A 20784-nucleotide genomic window follows, 5' to 3' on the forward strand; every position below is an offset into this window, starting at 1 on the left:
TAAAATCAGCTCTCCTGACTCTAGTACCTGGTTCCGCAAAAGAATCTTCACAGAGTCATTAGGGGAAAACACTTTGTAACTAATATAAAGCTATCCACATGTGAAATATTATTATTATTATTATTATTACATTTTTCTCTAATCCCTTTTTGGGTCAAGAGAAAAAAGGATTCAAATTTTCACAAGCAAAAAATGACAAAGGATATAAAGAACATTTTAAAAATATTCTATTATTTCAGTTGTATATTTATGAATCTTATCCAACAGTATGAGGAAGTCAGCTTGTGCCAATTTCTGAGAACCAACTGTTTAGTTTTTGGTGTGAGCATTGACATTTCAGAAGTCAGCAAGATACAAATCAGGACTTACTTTATTGTTTTGTTGATTGTCTAGACTTAAAAAAGAGTGAGAGAGAAAACGCTAATGAAGATTAAACTTAAAAACAGGTCTTGCATAAATTTTTGGTTTTCCCAGAAAGCTAGTTATTAAACATTTACCAGAACATCTCTGCCCATGGTCCAGCTTTCACCTTCACTCCAGGGCCGCTGAGCTCAAATGAATTTAACAATTTGATGAGTTTTCCAATAAACTCAATAAGATAATAAGGAAGGGATTTTCATTTGAATGAGTCTAAAAATGCTGTGAGCATGTGGACTGCTGTGCTATTCATTGTATTTCAAAGAACTGAGTTGTCTAAGACTGGCTAATAATCACCCGCTTTTCCCTGTTGCTCAAGCATGGGGGCCTGATCTCAAGCTAGAATCTTAAGTTTAATATCCCAATATGAATTCTACAGGAAAAGCTCTTATTTTGTTCATGTTTTAACTGAAATGTCCCAAATATGGGTAATAAAATATTCCCTTCTGTACAAATACTCAAAGTAACAAATACATATAACAGGAGAGCCTTTATGCCATTCTTCAGGAAACAAATAAAATGGAAAGGACTCCCATCACAAGACACAGAAATACCCAGAGGGAAATTGAAAGCGATATTCCCAACAGGACCATTTTTGACATTCTAGGGAGGTCCTCTTACCTTCCCACTTGGCCATACACAGTCCCCTTATTCAACAACCTCTTTCCCATTAGAGCTGAACTGTCTTTCCTTTTCCTGGCTCTGTTCTCCAAATAGACAATCTTCTTCTTTCTCCTTGGAGTATACTGTATCAAGATATTCCCTCCCCTCTTTTAGAAGGTCAAGTGTCCAAACTGTCAAACTCTGACACATTATCACCTATGAGACAACTCCCAAGGCTGTGATTCCCCTCTTGGGCAAAGTGGGCTGGTATAGATCTATTTCTGCCATGTGCTTCTTCAGGAAATTTCTCATGACCTGCTAACTACCAGCTGTTGATCCGGGGAAATCAGCGCTAGTCTCAAGTCTCTGACCTGCTTAGGAAGAAGAAAGGCAGAAGGTGGATGAGAATTAAAAATCCAGAAACTCTTCTCCAGGGTCACCTGGGCAAGTATTTGCAGCTTGTTATATTCTTCTGCTACAGGTCACCATTAACTGTGTGTGTGGGTGAAGAATCTTCACACAGACTGAGGGGGTTCCCCATTCCTCTATCAGCCTAGCCCCAGAATAGAGGTTCATGATCTGGTCTGAATTCTGCAGGTAAAGAGGAAGTCTAATATCTGGAGGCCAGCATGCCTTGTAAACTCATGTTAGTGGAAGAATTCATCAAATGGATCAGAGAACAGGGACTGTCTTTTGCTTTTCTTCATATACCCATAATTTAGCTCAGTACCTGGAACATAGTAAATACTTAATAAATACTAATTGACTAACTTCCCTCAGCTACCCCCTTTTATATTTCATATAATTTTGTAGTTTAATTCCTAATGTTTAAGCTTAAGAGCCACATATAAATTTTCTTTATCTTATTTCTGGAAGCCTTGATAGATTCTAATAAATTACTTTTTAAAATCAACTTTATAAAAATTGCTGAATATGGCTAATGACCTCGGGCTAGCTAGCTATCATATTTTAATCAATAAAACTTTAGAAGGTTATCAATCATAAAGAAACATTCTTTGTGAGAAGTCACATGAGTTATGCTTTCTGAGTACAATTTCATATTTTATTTGTATTGTTTGTCTTGTGGGGGAACACACATCCCTGTGGCATGAAGGGGGCACAAAAAACATGGGACTTTGCCTAACTTTGCAATTTACCAAAGATTTGAGTATGACAAAGTCCTCAAACTCAATTTTCTCATTTAAAAATGTGGATAGAAATATTTGCACACTTTTCCACACATGATTGTAGTGAGGAGTGAACTACTTTGTGAATTACATTCCCCTCCTGGAACTATGTCGAAGGTTCAGGACAATCCTGTAGTCTTCTGAAATCATTTACCTTTTCCCTCTCCTCTGCTGTAGCGCAGTCCCCAGCATTCAGAATTACATAATCACAGCTTCTCCTTCTAGTTTCCATTCTGCTCTAATCATAGTCCAGACTGAGAGGGGCCTCTCCTCTCCCATGACACTGAAGTCACTTGAAAAATTGGCTCTGATAGGATGGGAGCCCTTTTCTGACTTCCCTTACCTACATCTAGCAGCGCTCAACTCAGTTAAATTTCCTGAAGCTTCTTCCAAGAAGGGCCTAGAGATCCTGACATCTTTTCCATAGGGAGCTTCCTCACTCATTACCTCTAACAAGATTTTACCTCCTCCTCCACTGAAATGATGGAGAAAGAGATTGCTCTTTGAGAGTCCAGTCACGCAGACTCCCGTTAGTCCTTGAGTGAAAATGCAATGTGGATCTCTATTCTGATCTACAGGTATGTGTTTGGAGAGAGAGAGGGAGAGACAGAGAGAGAGAGAGAGAGAGAGAGAGAGAGAGAGAGAGAGAGAGAGAGAGAGAGAGAGAGAGAGAGAGAGAGAGAGAGAGAATCAGAGACAGAGAGAGAGACAGAGACAGAGAGACAGAGAGACAGAGAGAGAGAGAGAGAGAACGAGACAGAGAGGGAGAGAGGAGAGAGGGAGAGAGAGAGAGACAGAGACAGAGAGACAGACAGAGAGACACAGAGAGAGAGAGAGAGAGAGAGAGAGAGAGAGATATAAAGATGGAAGGAGGGACAGAGGCAGAGACAGAGAAATAGAGTGACAGAAACAGACAGAGATAAAGAAGTAGGGGGAGGAGAAGGAGGAGAGACAGAGGCAGAGAGAGACAGAAATAGAAAGAGAAAAAAAGGTAAGGGAAGGAGGAGAGGAGAGGAGAAGAGAGAGACAGAGAGAGGGGTATCTCTATACATTGAAATGGATACTTTTGTTCATGACTGTTTGACTCTTCATGACAATTTGGGGTACTCTTGGCAAAGATACTGGAATAGTTTGTCATTTCCTTCTCCAGCTCATTTTACAAGAGAGGATACTGAGGCAAACAGGGTTAAGTGATTTCCCCAGGGTCACATAGCTATTATGAGTCTGAGGGCAGATTTGAACTCAGGAAGATGAATCTTCCTCATTCTACATCCAGCACTCTATCCACTGCACCAAATAGCTGGCCAGATATGTATATAGATATAGCTAAATAAATACATAGGTATATCTCACTGTCCTCTCCAAGTCTGGTAAGGGGGTAGCTACACAAGGAAGGTTTAAATGTCTTTTTTTATATTGTAAAGAAATATATACAAGAGAGAGTTCATCTCTTTACTTTTATAAAGGTCACTTTACCATTCAAAGGGTACTTAATGTCTTGTAGTAGACATAAGACTAATTCCTGCCTCTAAAGTTCCTTATATTCTCTCAGTGCAAATGCTTAGTCTCTATTATTTTTCTATCTTAATTCTCTCAGTAACTTAGGTTCAGTGGAGAACTGTGTGTTGGTATGTATGTAGATAATTTAGATTTGGCAGATTTATTCAAAGCATATTGCTAACAGATTGCATGAGAGTTGGAGGATTTATTTCACTGCAAGGCTTGATACAAAGGCTAGACCTCTACTTCTTGCATAGGAATAAAGGGATTCAATCCATAAATCAAAAAATATTGATTTAGATGTGAACAGGCAGTTCTCAGAAGAAGAAATCAAAGCAGGCAACAGGTGAAGAGGATAGAGCTCTGGGAGTCAGGAAGAGCTGGTTTCAAATCCAGCTTCAGTCATGTATTATTTGTGTGACTCTGGGCAAATCATTTACCAAGGTGATCACACACACACACACACACACACACACATCAAAGCAAGCTACAGTCACATAAAAAAATGCTTTTAATCACTATTGATCAGAGAATGCAAATGAAAACAACTCAGAGATATCACTTCCCACTAATCAAATTGATTAGCATGACAGACAAGGAAAATGACAAATGTTAGCAGGGAGGTGGAAGAATGAGGACACTGATGCAGGTTATTGGAGTTGTAAACTGGTCCAGCATTTTTGAAAAACAATTTTTAATTGTACCCCAAAGTGTATAAAAGTGTGCATACCCTTTAAAAAACCAGTAATAACAACCTGTAGGTCTGTATTGCAAAGAGACCAAAGAAAACAGGAAAGAACCCATAGGTACCACAATATTCATATCAACTCTCTTTGTGATAGAAAAAAACTAGAAAATTGGGGGAATGCCCATAAATTAAGGAGTGCTTGAATAAGCTGTGCATATGATTATGATAGACTACTATTTTACTAAAATAAATGATGAGCAGGATGGTTTCAGAAAACCTGGAAGATTTCTATGAACTGATGAAAAGTGAAGTGAGCAGAACCAAGAGATTGCTGTACACAGTAATATCAGTATCTTTTTACTTCTTTAGTGTTCTCATATTTTTTGCAATATAGATGATATGAAAATGTTTTGCGTGATTTTCACCTAAAACTGATATCTCATTCCTTGTTTTCTCAGGGGGAAGATAGAGGAAGAGAATTCAGAACTCAATTTTTTTAAATGTTAAAAGTAAATAATAAATTTTAATTAAAAAACTGATTCTGTATCTACTCGGTTCTAGATACTGCGCTAAACTTTGGGGATAGAAAAATAGGCAAAAAACAGTTCTTGCCCTCAAGGAGCTTACAATCTAATGGGGAGACAACATGTAAAGCAATATATACAAAGCAAGATGCATACAATATAAATAGAAAATAATCAGGAGAAGGAAGACACTGGAGTTAAGAGGGGGCTGGGAAAGGCTTCCTGCAGATTATGAGATTTTAGTTGAGATTTAAAGGAAATCAGGGAGGTCAGAAGTCAGAATGGAGGAGGAATAGTGCTCCAAGAATTAGAGACAGCCAGAGAAAATGCTCACTGAATTGAAGACGACATGTTGGGAAAATGGGTATATGAAAACTGGAAAGGTAGGAGGGGAATGGGTTATATAAAAAGGCTTTGAATGTCAAAAAGTGCATTTTTAAAAATTTTCTACTAGAGGCAATAGGAAGCCACTGGACTTTTTTTGAGAAGGGAAATGGCCTGTTAAGATTTGTATTTTATGAAAATTACTTTAGAGAACTAATGGAGAATAGATTGGAATCAGAAAGAAATTAAGGTAGGTAGTTCCACCAGTAGGTTTTTACAGTAATCAAGTTTGAGGTGATGAGGGCTTGCCCTCAAGTGGTGGCAATGTCACAGAAGAGAATGGGGCTTAATTGGAGAGATCCTGCAAATTTTCTTATTCAGACACAGGTTGGATTAGGCAGCCTTTCTGAAATCTCTACCTAGTCCTTCAAAAAGCATTCCTTAAGTGCTTGTGATACACCAGATTCTGAGTTAGGTGATAGAGACACAAACACAGTCCCTGCTCACAAGAAACTCAAATAGGGGAATGCAGGATGTAAGCAATTGATGCAGTTTGGGTTTGAAAAGAGTCAAATGGATAGAATCCATTATCATAAGAGAATTCATGGTACTTTAAAAAGTATACTTTAGGACAGAATTAATCCATTAAAAGTGTTTATTAAGAATTCTCTATATACCAGTCAGGAGAATTTAATTTTGAATCCTTATTAATATTCATCTCTCTAATACTAACTTATATGTGATTTTTTTTTTGCAAGTCATCTCTTCTATTAAAGCCTTCGCTTTTTCAACTGCAAAAGTGGATAAAACTATCTCCACTACTTAAATGACAGAGATCTTGTGAGGAAAACTTTTAAAAACAATAAAAATGCACACTATCATCATTAAGAATTCTGCTTCTTAGCTCTACCAGTCCTTCTGCCAAATAATTAATGACCACTGAAATTCATTAGGAAAACTTGATCTTTAAAGGAAGGTTAGGACAAGGGAAGGGCAATGGATCTGAAACTGACAGAGGACCTGATGCTGCTTCCAGGCTAACTACCTTAAGCAGCTCAGGCTGCCAGCATGGTCCTTGGTTTCCTTACATGTAAAATGTGGGGGGTTGAAATTGAGGTCGCTTACAGGTCTCATTCTAGGATTCCTTTTGTACAAGAAAAATTACTTTTTATGGGCTTACTTGTTAAACCATTCTATGAATGTCTTAAGTATCTACCAGTTGAAAGCACCATGCTAGGTTCTTTATAGCCTTAGAGTACAATTTTATATCTGCATGGTGCTTTGCCCATTATAGGCATTTTATACATGTTTATTGACTTGTTTTAAAATAAAGACACTTAAAAACTGAATACCATACCACACCAAAATTATAGTTTATATAGATGTTTTTTATTTTATTTTTTAATAAAAAGATTTATTTATTTTCCCATTTGAATTAATTTATTTAGTCAATTTAGACCATTATTCCTTGGTGACATATTGATGCTTTTTATTTTATTTTTTAATAAAATAATTTATTTATTTATTTATTTTCCCATTTGAATTAATTTATTTAGTCAATTTAGAACATTATTCCTTGGTGACATATACATGTGTTTTATTTTATTTTTTAATAAAACAATTTATTTATTTATTTATTTTCCCATTTGAATTAATTTATTTAGTCAATTTAGACCATTATTCCTTGGTGACATATTGATCCTTTTTATTTTATTTTTTAATAAAATAATCTATTTATTTATTTATTTTCCCATTTGAATTAATTTATTTAGTCAATTTAGAACATTATTCCTTGGTGACATATAGATGTGTTTTATTTCATTTTTTAATAAAATAATTTATGTATTTATTTATTTATTTTCCCATTTGAATTAATTTAGTCAATTTAGAACATTATTCCTTGGTGACATATTGATGCTTTTTATTTTACTTTTTAATAAAATAATTTATTTATTTTCCCATTTGAATTAATTTATTTAGTCAATTTAGAACATTATTCCTTGGTGATATATAGATGCTTTTTAAAATGTGAACTTTCTTATATGAGTTGTTCCCCTGGTGTTAATCATATGGGTGGCTGTCTAGTAATAAATAAAACAGTTAAGCATATATCCAAGCCTCAACATGCGTACCTCTTTCTTTTAGATCCTCAATGTAGGCCTTCATGAACTCCTTTTCAAAATGCTGACGATCTTGTTCATTTCCTGTCATTTCTTCACTGTCTTGATATTTGGTGTTGCCAATTGGGTTATCCATAAGGCTTACAAATCTATTACAAAAGATATAAGAAAATATTAGTTTTCTTTTACCTTTTAATATATAACTTCATTTTTCCCCCTTTCAAGTGAATCCACTATGTATGGCTTTTTTCCTACTAACAATCCCTTAAGAACTGTAATTTAGGGTCTGGTGTTATCAGGTCTCCTCTTTCCTTCTTGCTGCTTCAATTTAGAATTCCTCCCTTACTCCTTTTTTTTCCCTTTCTCTTCTCCTTCATAGTTGAATGTTATGCTCAAAAGATTCCCACGTCTCTCTCTTCACCAGTCTTTTGTCTTTACTTCTCATTACATTCCATGGCTGGTGAAGAACATGAACCTAGTAATAGAACTGATATAGAGAGAGAAAGGGAAGACAGGGGGGAAAACAAATCACTTTTAATCATTCTCTCCTTCCCTGTTGCTGTTTGCTCACTCCCAGTGCTGCACTGGTCCTCAAAGCCCCAACTGTCATTCCACTTCTCACCACTCCCAATCCACCATCTTTATGCTTCTCATTCTAGTGCCCATATGCCAGTGATGAAATGTTGAAATCTGGAATTTCCTCAGAAATAGGAGGAAGAAGAGAAAGTGAAGGAAGTAGAAAGGAGGAGAAAGGTAGAAAAATGAAGAGGGCTATTACAATTAAAAGAAAAGATAAAGATGAATGTAAAGTAAAGGTTTTTGTTGAGCACATGCCAGATGCCTTAAAGTTTTTCTAATATAATCATTCTGCCGAAATATTTAAAGATTTAGGTTTAACTATGATGCAGAGAAATTTCATTTGGTCAAAATCTTTGATTAATCATTTATTTTCTTTTGACCTACTTTTTTTAAACAAACAAAGGGGGGGGGGATCTGCCAGCAATTTAATTTTTTTAAATGTTATTTATCAACTACATATTCATTCTTATCTCTTTTATCGACAAGTATACCAAATAAATTGATCTTCAGGATTAAGATTTTTAAAGACTTAAAATCTTGAACCCACATATACAAAAGGTATAAATTATATTTCATAAACTGTGATTATCAGGCAAGACAGAAGATTTTAGGAAACAAGGTTGGAAAAAAAGAGATTCTTGGGTAGCACTCAAGGTAACCAGAATATCCACTTATCCAGAAGCTTCCATTCCCCAAGAGCAATTTGACTGAGATTTCAATGTCTCCCTAATTTTCATAAACCTTAGAATGCAAAGGAATACTACCAAAAACCTGCAAAAAGCAAAACCTTATTCTCATTGTGGTTATGTGATATGACTAACCAAAGGTAGGGATATTCCTTTAAAGGGATATACTGAAGTAAAGAAAAAAGAAGATTTTTTCCCCACCCATATTCCTTTCACACATCATTAGTTTTATTTTTGTCCTAAATCCATTTCTAGGATATTTTTTTTCTTTTTTCTACTTACTTTAAATGTGTGCTTGAGTCACAAATGGCTGTAGGTATCTCCACCAAACCTTCCCCACTGACTACTAACAAGGTGAGCTTTGTTAAATTGAGCAAAGCCTGAGGCAAGTAGGTCAGTTTGTTTTTATGTAAGAGAAAGGTCTGCAGTTCTTCCAGCCTAAGAAGGAAAAGATGTACTTCAGCAAACAAGACACTTGAGTTCAAGCTTACCTTAGTCCCATATGTCAACTCTTTTCGGTAGAAAAATCCCATGGTGACTCAGCTTTTGGGTGGATATTTATGACTTTGGGATAATCAACTGAATCTAACAACCTCTCTGTTCATATAAAACTGATCCTCTTTCAACTCAATAATTCAATCAACAAGTATTTAGCAAAGCAGGAAGGAAGCACTAGGCAGAAACAGATAAATGAGAGACTTGCATAGGGAAGAGGAAATACATAATATAAGCATTTCATTACAAATACTTAAGATCTTATCTTACTGTAATTCTTTGTATATAGTAGTCATTTGATAAGTGTATTAAATTGAATTGAATACAGAAAGGTAGTGGTACAACAAGAGGTCAATGAAAGACTTCATAAGTTAGAGAACTTGAAATAAAGAATTCATAAACTGTTAATTAATCACTACTATAAAAAAGTTCACGGCATTTATTAAATTCTACAAAGCCCTTTTTCCCCTTTCCTTAAAAGAACTTCATGAATAAGCAGTTCAAGTATTATAACATTTTATAAGTAGGAAAAGAAGCTCAGAGAAGTGAAATGACTTTCCCATTGGCACATATTTAATAAGTGACAGAACTAGATACTTCAATCCATGTCTCTTGGCTTAAAGACGGCATTATTCCCATTATCTCGTGTAACAAAACACTTTTCTGAAACCAAAAGAATCCCAAAAATTAACTGTTGTTTCAAAAATACTTTTCTCCAAGGTCATACCTGATGAACATTTTAATAAAAACCAAATATTTTACCTTGTAATATAAATAGCTACCTGTCAATGTCTTGTGGAAGATCATTTAAGCAATTGTTGCTGATGTCCAACCACTGTAAATTTGACATCCGAAGAACGCATATGGGAATACTGGAAAACTTATTTGCTGACACATCTATAAATGTAACTTGTTTCAAATTGCTTAGCTAGAAAGAAAGAATAACATATTTTAATTATATTTTATGGGAGCAAAATAACATCTAAAATATATTTTGGTTTGAATGGTCTTTTTTGTCACCCTCGGAATATGTAAACCAACACTGCCATGGAGAGGGGAAGAATATTGTATGACAAATAACTGCATCAGTCTACCTACTCTTTATGACATACATCATTCCTCCTCCATCCTTCTCCAAGCCTTTGCACTGAAACTCTCTCCTCACCCATGACTCCTAATTTCCCTGGATGCCTGCTGCCTTCCTGACTCAGTCACTCAGTTTAAATCCCCACCTGAAAAGAGATTTTTTTTCCCTTTTCCACTGATATTGCTTTCCTATCTCAAAGAATCTTTCATTTACTCTATTTTGTAGGTACCTATTTATTTATATGTTTTCTCTAAGATTAGAAGCTTCCTAAAAGTATAGAAACTGGTGAGGTGGGTTGCCTTTATTTATAGCTATTAGTACAATGTCTATCACTTAAGTAAGCACTTAATAAAAACTGTTTACTCTTGAATGAATGAACGAACAAACAAATGAACGAATGAATGAATGAATGAATGAATGGTTCTTACTTTCAAGGAGTTTATAACTGAAAAGAAGATAATCAACAAAAATATTATAATACAAAACAGAACATCAAAAGTTCATAAGAGAGGAATAAAGTATGAGAGTTCAAGGGAGAGACAGTATATTACATGGGGGAAGGGGGGCTGTGGATAAAGAGAGAGCTTATATCTGAACCTGGATTTGAAGAATGGAAAAATTTTTCAACAAACATAGATTGCAGGGATAGCATGCTAGAAAAGAATGGCATAGGGTTCAATTTGTTCAGGGAATAGCTAGTGTTTTTATTTGACTAGAGCAAGGGATATGTGAAGAGATGTAATGCCAGTCACTGATCATTTATTAAATGTCATTAAGTGCCAGGCACTTAGCACTGGGAATACAAAGAAAAGCAAAAGACTTTTGCTTGCTGTCAAGGGCATCACAGTTCAATGAGGAAAACACAGAAGCATATATGTACAGTTTGAACATATAGAGAGTTATAGTTGTAGTTATGGAGCAAAGAATATATAGAGTTTATACATATATAATTATAATTAAATAAAATAAATATAATAATTAATTAAAGAATTTTAAAAAATAAAATATAATTAAAATTATAGATATATAGATAACATTTTAAATATATATATATATGATGAAAATAACCAACAAACAGAAGACACTAAAATTTGAGGGGGGGAAGGAAAGATGAGGGGAATTTAGAAAGAAGGAAGGAATTCAGAAGAATTTTGAAGAAAGTCAGAGAAGCCAGAAGGAGATGAGAAGGGAGAATATTCTAGACAGTGAAGAAGATGCATCATAGTCAGGAGATGAAATGTTTTGTTTGAAAAACAGCAATGAAATCATTGCCACTGGAGGGAAGAGTATATAGGAAGGAATTAAGAATAAAAACACTAGAAAAATAGGAAGTAGCTAGGTTAAAATGCCAAAGGATTTTATATCTGATCCTTGAGGTAATAAGCAACCCCTAGAGTTTGTTATATGGAGGAAGGGTTAGAGTGAGGCTCTCAGCAAAATTGATTGATAAGTAGAGACTGAGCTGGAATGGCAATAGATGAGACAGGGAGACCAACCAGAAGACTATTGCCATAGCGTAGGCATGAGGTGATGAGGACCTCCAACAGGCTGATAGCACTATCAGAAGAGAGAAGGGGCCATATGACAGACAATATAAAGATGAAAATCAACTAGATTTGGCAACAGATTGAATGGGGTGTGGGGGTGAGAGCGAGGAGTCAAGGCATAAAAGATTCTCTATTTTGAACCAGCTGGACTCTATAAAGGATTAAATTTTAAAATGACAAGTCAGAGGTTCTTAGTCTTAATGGTAACAAGTGACATTTGTATAGAACTTTTACAGCTTACAAAGCTCTTTACATGTACAATCTCATTTTATTTGTACAGCAACTCTGCTAGGTAAGTGCTTTAGGTATTTATTATAGGCATTATTTTATGGTCTCTGTTCCCACTTTTCTTGACAGCAGAAACATGGAAATGTTAGTGAGGGAAAACACCTTTTGACCTCACATATAGCTTTGTTTGTGGAAGACAAAGTAACAGAATAGCATGAAAAAAAGTGGCTCCACATTTTGATGGAGTGTGCAAATTTGATAGTTATTTTTGAACTCAAGATTTTAATGGCTAACTGTTATTGACTTGGATGGGAAATTTATGAATAAAATCTGTGCTGCTCTTGAGAATAAATCTTTACAAAATCTCTTTAAAGAGCCATTTAAACCTTCAAGCCTTCACCATTTTTTATAAATGCCTATGGCAATAGGCATTACATGAATAACTAATAGAATGGTTTGACCCAAACACATAAATATAATATTAACGTAGAGTAATACCTTTCATCTGAATTCATTTTAAATGCATTAAATATATTTTAAAGCTATCTGTTTTATGCAAAGCCACAATACCAAGTCAAAAAATGTATTAAACAATAACATTTCAGAGTATATACCAGACACTAAATGCATTGTTCATGAAATAAAAAGTTAAATGTTGAAGGGGTTTTTTCATTGAGTAACAAAAACTCTATCAGCCAGTAATTACTTTCCAAAGAGGAAATGGAGGTCCCTAGGATCAAGGGTATGATTGTTATAAACTATTTTGTCTCACTAGCACTCCTTGCAAACATCAATCATTTGGAAAAGAATTGTGTTTGAATTTAGTACAAAAAAAATCACTATAAAAAACACCACCAGAGTGGTACTTATTAATTGATTCACATAGTTTGTATATTTTTTTTTCTAAATTGTTTCCAAGTAACTGATGTTTTGGTTATATTTATTTATTTCTCTTTTGAGTACATCCAACAGATATCCATTTCTAGCATCTTCATCTCCTTGACAGCTCTGCAAGACCAAGAAATTACAAGTGTTCATTTGAATGGGCCACATGGAAACATATATCCTTGGGAGGAGACATAAAGTATTCCTAAGGAAACCATGACACTGAAGACATTCATAATTTGTTTAATTTTAAAACTGGATTTTGGTCGATGTTTACCATGAGGGGAAAAAATAGCATGTCAATCAATCAACAGATATTTTTTAAGCACTTACTTACAGTGCCTGGCATTGTGCTAAGTATCGAAGATATGAAGGCAAAAACGATCTCTGCCTTCAAAGAGTATAGACTTCCAATAGTTGACTCCATATTCTTCAACCATTTTTTTTTACTATTTAGATAGTCTGGACACTCTTAAATAATTATAGATCTCACTCAGAAAGCTCTTGAAATTTTATGAGACTTGCTTAATACAATAGCATAATGTCATCAATAAATAATCCACTTAGTGTCTAATATGTAATAGAAATTTAAGATATGTTTCCTTCATCCCTACCTATTCCTTCTTCCCTTCCTCCCTTCCTTTTTTTCCTTCTTTCCTTCTCTCCTTTAAGGTTTTCAAAGTGCTTTCCATGTTATCTCATTTTATTTTAATAACAGTCCTGGGAAGTGGATGCTATTGTTATCTACAGTTATAGTTGAAGAAACGGAAGTTAGAAGAGGTTAAGTGATTTGTTTGATATAGTTCCAGCTAAATACTAAGGACCAGCCTACCTAAATGTGGAGAAGCTTCTCATAAATAAGTTGTTTCCCCTTTGACTGATTCACAAAAATGAGAAATGACCCCATGTGACTGCTTCCCCATTTCTGTAATTGTTTTAGAAGAATATGAGAGGAGATAAAGGATGCTCAGAATCATATAGTTTCTTTTATTTACATTTTACAATTTTTAATTTTAACTATCGGTATTCTAATGTGAGATCCTGTCCAATCACCAAGGAATAACAAAAATGGATGATAAATGAAGTATATTAACCTTAATACTTTTGCTAGAGATGAAATCAGTAGACAAAAGGAAATTTCAGATATATACAAGAATAGCTCACAGATTCCCTTCGAAAAGAAAATAATGAAACAGGTGAGGTTGATTTTATCACATATGTGAAGGGGTTAAGGCACATCATTTCCTGGATACTTTATATCTTTATATTCTGGTGCTCATAATAAATATTTTCTAAAAGATATATTATAAAGAAAATTAAATCTTATACACTGATATATTGTAGTATAGATATGTCAACCTCATGGCCCACCCACCACAAGCAGCCACAAAACTCTTGAATATGGCCCTAATTAGATTACATGTAATTGGAAATATTTAGGAAAATAAATAAAAACATAACATAACATATACAAAACTAATATGTGGGTTTTTAAAGACAGTATGCATCCCAATTTGTTGTAGTGAATGAAGAAGAGGAGAAAAATCTATAAATGCCTTGGCATGACCTTTAAATTAAATTGACATATAATTTAATACTGTGCAACTTCTAAGTCAAGCATAAAGGAACATGGAACAAAATATGTTGGAAAACAAAACTCAGAAGTGATATGAGAGGTTAGAAGTTTGTAGTCTACAAAGAAGATTCCTATGAGATGAGAGAGGTTAAAGGTGAATAGCCTGTAGAGGAGATTCTTTTCTACATTTCATGAATATTTTATTTGAGGAAAAAAAGTCAAGATGTATTGGACATGGTGAGTACTAAATAAAAAAGAAAGAAAATTGATTATATTTTTACAAATAGAAAATGATTGTGAATGTATAGTCATTTCTGAATCACCTATCTGTATAGATAATTAAATTAGAAGAAAAAATTAAAGAATGAGAAACAGTGCACAATTAAAACAACAGCAACTTGACCTATATAAATAAGATCCAACTTGGTTTTTTTTTAAATGGAGTATTTCAAAAGAACAGACTTTGACACAGAGCTTACTATCATAAGGAAACAACCTCTGTTTATTAATTACCAGTATGATAAATACAAAAGAGCCTATACCAAACTATATCACGTATCTATACCAGTGATGGCGAACCTTTTAGTGATCAAGTACCAAAACTGCAACATCAAGCTGCATGTGAGCCCTTGCCTTACCCCAGAGAGGGGAGAGAGGAAGTAGTCCCATTGGGCAGAGGGACTGGTGATATGAGAAATGTACTCAGTCATGTTGGGAAATGGAAGGGAGCTGTCCCCTCTGGCATGTTCTAGCAGGCATGCCATAGGTTCACCAACACTGACCTATACAAACTAACAAACTATAAAATTTTCTTGCCAGATAAATAAAGGTCAAGACAAGATTAGTAAGAAATGATTGTATAAAACTGTTTTATAAAATATCATTAATGACAATTATTATTAGAGGTTAGGAACAATAATAATTCATAAAACAACCAAAAGCAGTGAAAGAAAAAAAAACATTTAAAGAGAAGATCTGATCTTTATGAAGGCATTTAAGAATGAAACTTGGATGAGAACAACAAACAACACAAGAGGGGGGAAATATTAAATATTTCTCCAACCTTGAATCAGAATTTGACTCTATTAAAATATCTATTGAAATGGAAACATATTCCCAAGAGTACATTGGCCACTGAGACCAGGAATCCACATAATCGTAGAACAGTTTATAAAAGTTTCTGCAGTGAAGAAGCCCTAATTGAGAGGTGGAAGCTCAGGCTATCTCTGTTTTTGAGACCATGTAGATTTTGCAGAGTAAAGCACTTAGCACCAGATTTATGCTTTTCACTCTCGCCTTCAAAGACTGAAGGATGTCTATTAGCACAACCATAGCTGCCTCCAGTTAACTATGCAATGACTGTGATTGATAAAGACTGAATCTAGTAGACCAGATGGGGTGAGATGACCCCTGATGCCCTTTAAAACAAATTCTTCCTCCCAGAGCTCTGAGCTAGGAGGAAAATAGCCAACACCAATTTCCCTATTTTTCTGTAGTTTTTGTTCCACTTTTCTCTGAGCAGGAGTTAATGGAAATCCCAGTCTTTAAAGCAACTGTCTGAGCCTAGTCAGCAGTTATTCTTCCTGACTATGATATCTGTACATTCCTTTGGTACTATTTATTATAGTGTTGTATAAAATATATTCATGGTCAATAACTTTAACATGTTGTTTGGGTGATAGAAAATGAGTGTCAATGAAATGTGATAAATTCATCTAACACCCAATAAAATCTTCTGTTTTGTTTTTGAAGCTCTTCGTAAGCTGGTCTTTTCTAATCTTCTTACACCTTAGACTCTTGCACACAGATGTAGCAGTTTTCTTGCTGTTTTTCACATAAGATACTCCATTTCTTAATGCTGATCATTCCACTGGCTGTCCCCCATTCTAGGAATTCTAGCCTAATAACTAGTCTCTTCTTCTGACTTCTCTGACCTCCAAATTGCAGCTAAAATGTCACCTTCTTGAAAAAGTTTTTACTCATCCCTCTTGATGACAATGCCTTCCTTCTGAGATCATCGACAATTTATTGTGAATTCATTCTGTTTTTAAATAGATGCTTGCATATTGTCTCTTCCATTTGATTGTTAGGTTCATGAAGGTATAGACTGGCTGTTTTTATCCTTTCCTTATATCCCAAGGCTTAGCACAATTTCTGGCACACAGTAGGAACTTAATAAATAATTGTTTATTCAACTTGACTGTGGAAGCAGTCACCCAAAAGGAGGAAGGAGGCTGAACAATGGGCTTTTCTTCCCAAATTCCAGACCTGAACATGTTATCTACAAAAGTATTGCAAGCTAGCATAGGATGGTAAGTAAGAGAAATAAAAAGCCAGGAGAGAGATGTCATCTGAAAACCCAAGTTTCTCTTACATTTTTATCATATCAAGCCAAAAACCCTTAGGGAAGGAAACAGTGACTCTCTTGGGCTCCTCTATCCCCTTCTGTTATTCATTGCTACATGCAAGATTACTTTGCCTCAACAACTCTGTTACATGCTTGCCATATCTTGGGTACAAATGTGACATTTCAATGACAAATGCCATTCTTCAGTCTTGGGAGTGAATCCTCCCTATTTGGTCTCCTAGCATTGCATAGATGATATTCTGCTTGAGAAATTAGAAATGGCACAAATGAAAATATATGTGTATACATACATGGACATACATGTATACATATCTGTATATTCATATACACATAGAAATTTATATGTGGGAAATGATTATCATTATCGCTATTTCAAGTTTGACTTTTCTGGATATGTTTTGTTGAGAAGTAGGAAAGGAAAGAGAGAGAGAGAGAGAATAATTTTTCCCTTGTGTCCGACTTCATGACATCATATGGGGTTTTCTTAGCAGATTAGTTTGCCATTTCCTGCTCATTCTCATTTTACAGATGAAGAAACTAAGGCAATTAGGATTAAGTGATTTTCCCAGAGTCACACAGTCAGAAAATATCTGAAGCCTGATTTGAATTCAGGAAGATCTAATAGATAGAGGATATATATTCTAGAAACTAGGGCATATAAAAATAAAATACTGCCTTGTCTCTGTCTTAGCTGATACAGATAAGAGTTTTGTTTTTAGGGCACAAAGAGCCAAGACATTTAAAATAGGATCATTTATGAACATCAATCTAATTGGCTAATTTTTTTACAAATATCTTGCATAGTGCCTTGAACATAGTAAGTACTCAGTGAAGTTAGTGAATTGGTTGGAATTGAAAAATGAGTAATTTTTAGGCCCAAATGATGTCTTAAAAATACTGACTACTTGACTATTCACCAGCTTTTACATTGTTCACAAAGTTCTTCTTATAAGATGTTCAAAGACCCTGATATAGAAATGCAAAAGGCTGGCAGTTTTCCTGAGATCCTATAGGTTTTGAGAGTTAGTGGAATCTATTTAGAGACAGTTAGTGAAAGGAACTCGATTACAGACTACAATACTATTAAATTCAGCTTTCAAGATAATGATTCCATTTAAAATACAGGAGTCATTTTGGACATGTCACTTTAAAATTGACCATCTCCATCTTGGGTGCCAATTCGATGTAACATCAAAGTAAAGAAAAGTTCTAAAGGGTATCAAAGAGCTTTTAAAATTGAAGTGTCTCTAGAACTTTCCCATTACCTGGAATATTTTAATAGCTTAGCTGAAGCCCTTTCTGGCACAGTTGTACTTCTTTATAAGTCTTCCTATGTACTATTTGTCAACAGGAGATGGTTTATATGATGTAGAAAATTTCTTCAATTATTTTGCTCCATTTTGGATGTAAAATATTTTGTCTTTCAGAGTTAAAATTGATAGACTTCCAGAGATGAAATTTAGAAATAATCTAATTAATGGAAGAATCAGAGCTAGAATTTAAATCTTCTGAATATTAGCCCAGTACTCTTTCCACTACAAACTGATATAAAAACTTTTTTCCCATCATCATATAAAATTATCGAGAAAACAGTTTTTTTAATAATTCCTCATACTTAAATAGCAGCCTATTGAGGTTTATAAAACACATAACTTATTTATAATTATATTAACTTATATTGTACTAAGTTATACATTGTATTATTTTATGTTCTACTATATAATTTGATCCACACAACAATCCAATAAGGTAGGTACTACAATTATCCTCATTTTACAGATGAAGAAATTTAGACCGGGAGGCTAAGTGATTTGGGTTGAGTTATATAGCTAGTTAATGTCTAAGACTGGATTAGAACTCAGGTCTTCCCTATCAAGATGGTGGTTTAGAGGTAGCAAAACTTCAGACCACCTCAGAACCCTTCCTCACTGATCAAAAACACAATGCTTTGAGGGGACTGAAAACCAAATCTGACAACAGGACAGAACTAGGGAACCCTCCTGCTGGACTCAATTAAAAAAACCTAAATTCTAGAACACTCTGGTTTAAGGGGAAGGAAGAAGGAAGGTCCCAGGACCCCTCCATCACCTACAGTGCTGAGCCTCCAGTGGTAGCTGGAATCTCTGAGTGGGCAAGGCCACTAGTCTAGAGGGAGTACCTTGCTGGTATAGCTGTGCCAGGTCAGGGAGTTGAACACAAGTGGTGTAGAGGCAATTGGAGGAAATGTGCAGAGAAGGCAGCAGAGAAGGGAGCTTAGTCACAGATAAGATACTTCATCTTACCTCCTCCCCCTTCTTGGGAGGTTTTGGCATCAAGGCACAGCCAGCTTTGCAGATCAACTCTGCCATGGCTCAATCTTATCAATAGGGCAGATAAGAAGCCTTCAGAGGGAAGAGAAACTCAAGCTCCAACAACCCTCCCCCAGACTACTCTGAGAGCCTTGCTGACTAAGCTCCAAGGGTGAAGGCTACAACCAATACAAGCTACAACCTTATTAACAGGGTGAGAAGCCCAGCTCCTTTTCAGTTTCTGCTGCCAGCTGGGGAAGATCTGAAATTAGGGCTCATCTATACCATCAACATAACATGACCACTCAGCAGAGGAGAAAAGAAGCCCCTTCAGTACAGAATAGCTCAAACCCACAGATACAGAATATAATCAAAGAAGCAAGATTACAGACATTTAAAGGGGGGAAAGAAGGAGAAAATATGAGTAAAAAAATAGAAAAGGAAAAAAAATAAATTACAATAGACAGCTTCCTTCAAGGCAATGAATAAAGAACAAATGTAATAGAGGAGGACTAAGGAACACCAAGCAAAAACAGAGAAACTCCATGAATTGGACACAGGCTTTGGAAGAATTCAAAATACAATTGAAAAAACCATTAAGAGAGGGTGAGGACAACTGGGAAAAAAAAAAAAACTTAAAGAACAAGATAAGTCATCTGGAAACAGAGGCACTTGAACTAAAATGAGAAAACAGTGTCTTGAAAGCCAAAATTAACAAGCTTGAAAATGAGGCAAAGAAGATGAATGATCAGAAGGAGAAGGATGACCAAAAATCCAGGGATAAAATTCAGTCCTTAAAATCTAGAATCCAACAACTAGAAGCAAATGATTTCACAAGGCAGCAGGACACTATAAAACAAAATCAAAAGAATTTTAAAAATGAGGAAAATAGGAAACACCTCATTCACAAAATGGCAGACCTTGAAAACAGAGCAAGGAGAGATAATTTAAGAATTATTGGACTCCCAGAAGAGCGTGACAAAAGGAAAAGCCTTGACATCATTCTACAGGAAATCATCCAAGAAAACCATCCCAACATTCTTGAGCAAGAGGGAAAAGTGGAGATTTAAAGAATCCACAGATCACCTCCTATATTTAATTCTGAATTGACAATGCCCAGGAATGTTATAGCCAAATTCAAGAGCAACCAAACCAAGGGAAAAATATTATAATCTGCTAAGAAGAAGTCATTCAGATAACATGGAATCACACTTGGGATAACACATTCTGGAAAGCAAGGGAACTAGGTCTACAACCAAGAATCAATTATCCACCAAAACTGACTATATTCTTGCAGGGGAAAGTACGGTCATTTAATAAAATAGAAGACTTCCAAGCATTCATTAATAAAAGATCAAACTTAAACAGAAAATTCGATGCCCAAACACAGAACTCAAGGGAATCACAAAAAGGTAATTAAGGAAGGGGGGGGGGGGAACATTTTTTTAAGGGACCCAATAAGTTCAAACTATTTGTACTCTTATAAGAAACGATGATACTGATAACTCCTAAAAATTGTTATTATCACCTGGATAGCTATGAGAATTATATTTAGAGGGAACAGTGACAAACTGTGTAGGATAAAATTTATATATATATATATATATATATATACATACATATATATATGTATTTATGTATGTAAAATATTATATAAAGCTAGAGGAAAAAAGAGGTTAATA

At 34.9% G+C, this 20784-nt stretch overlaps 1 protein-coding gene across 1 annotated transcript in view; it reads right to left on the bottom strand.

Annotated features, from left to right (window-relative positions):
• LRRC2 (leucine rich repeat containing 2) overlaps window positions 1-20784 on the bottom strand; it is a 215077-nt gene that overhangs the window by 12171 nt on the left and 182122 nt on the right. Inside the window, exons 6-8 of the mRNA XM_001369142.5 lie at window positions 9906-10051; window positions 8911-9066; window positions 7376-7512 (exon numbers count right to left, since the gene is read on the bottom strand). Coding sequence (XP_001369179.4) covers window positions 7376-7512; window positions 8911-9066; window positions 9906-10051 — 439 coding nt within the window. The remainder of the gene's footprint in view (window positions 1-7375; window positions 7513-8910; window positions 9067-9905; window positions 10052-20784) is intronic.

Source organism: Monodelphis domestica, chromosome 7 (assembly GCF_027887165.1).
Source record: "Monodelphis domestica isolate mMonDom1 chromosome 7, mMonDom1.pri, whole genome shotgun sequence".
NCBI classification, from domain to species: Eukaryota; Metazoa; Chordata; class Mammalia; order Didelphimorphia; family Didelphidae; genus Monodelphis; species Monodelphis domestica.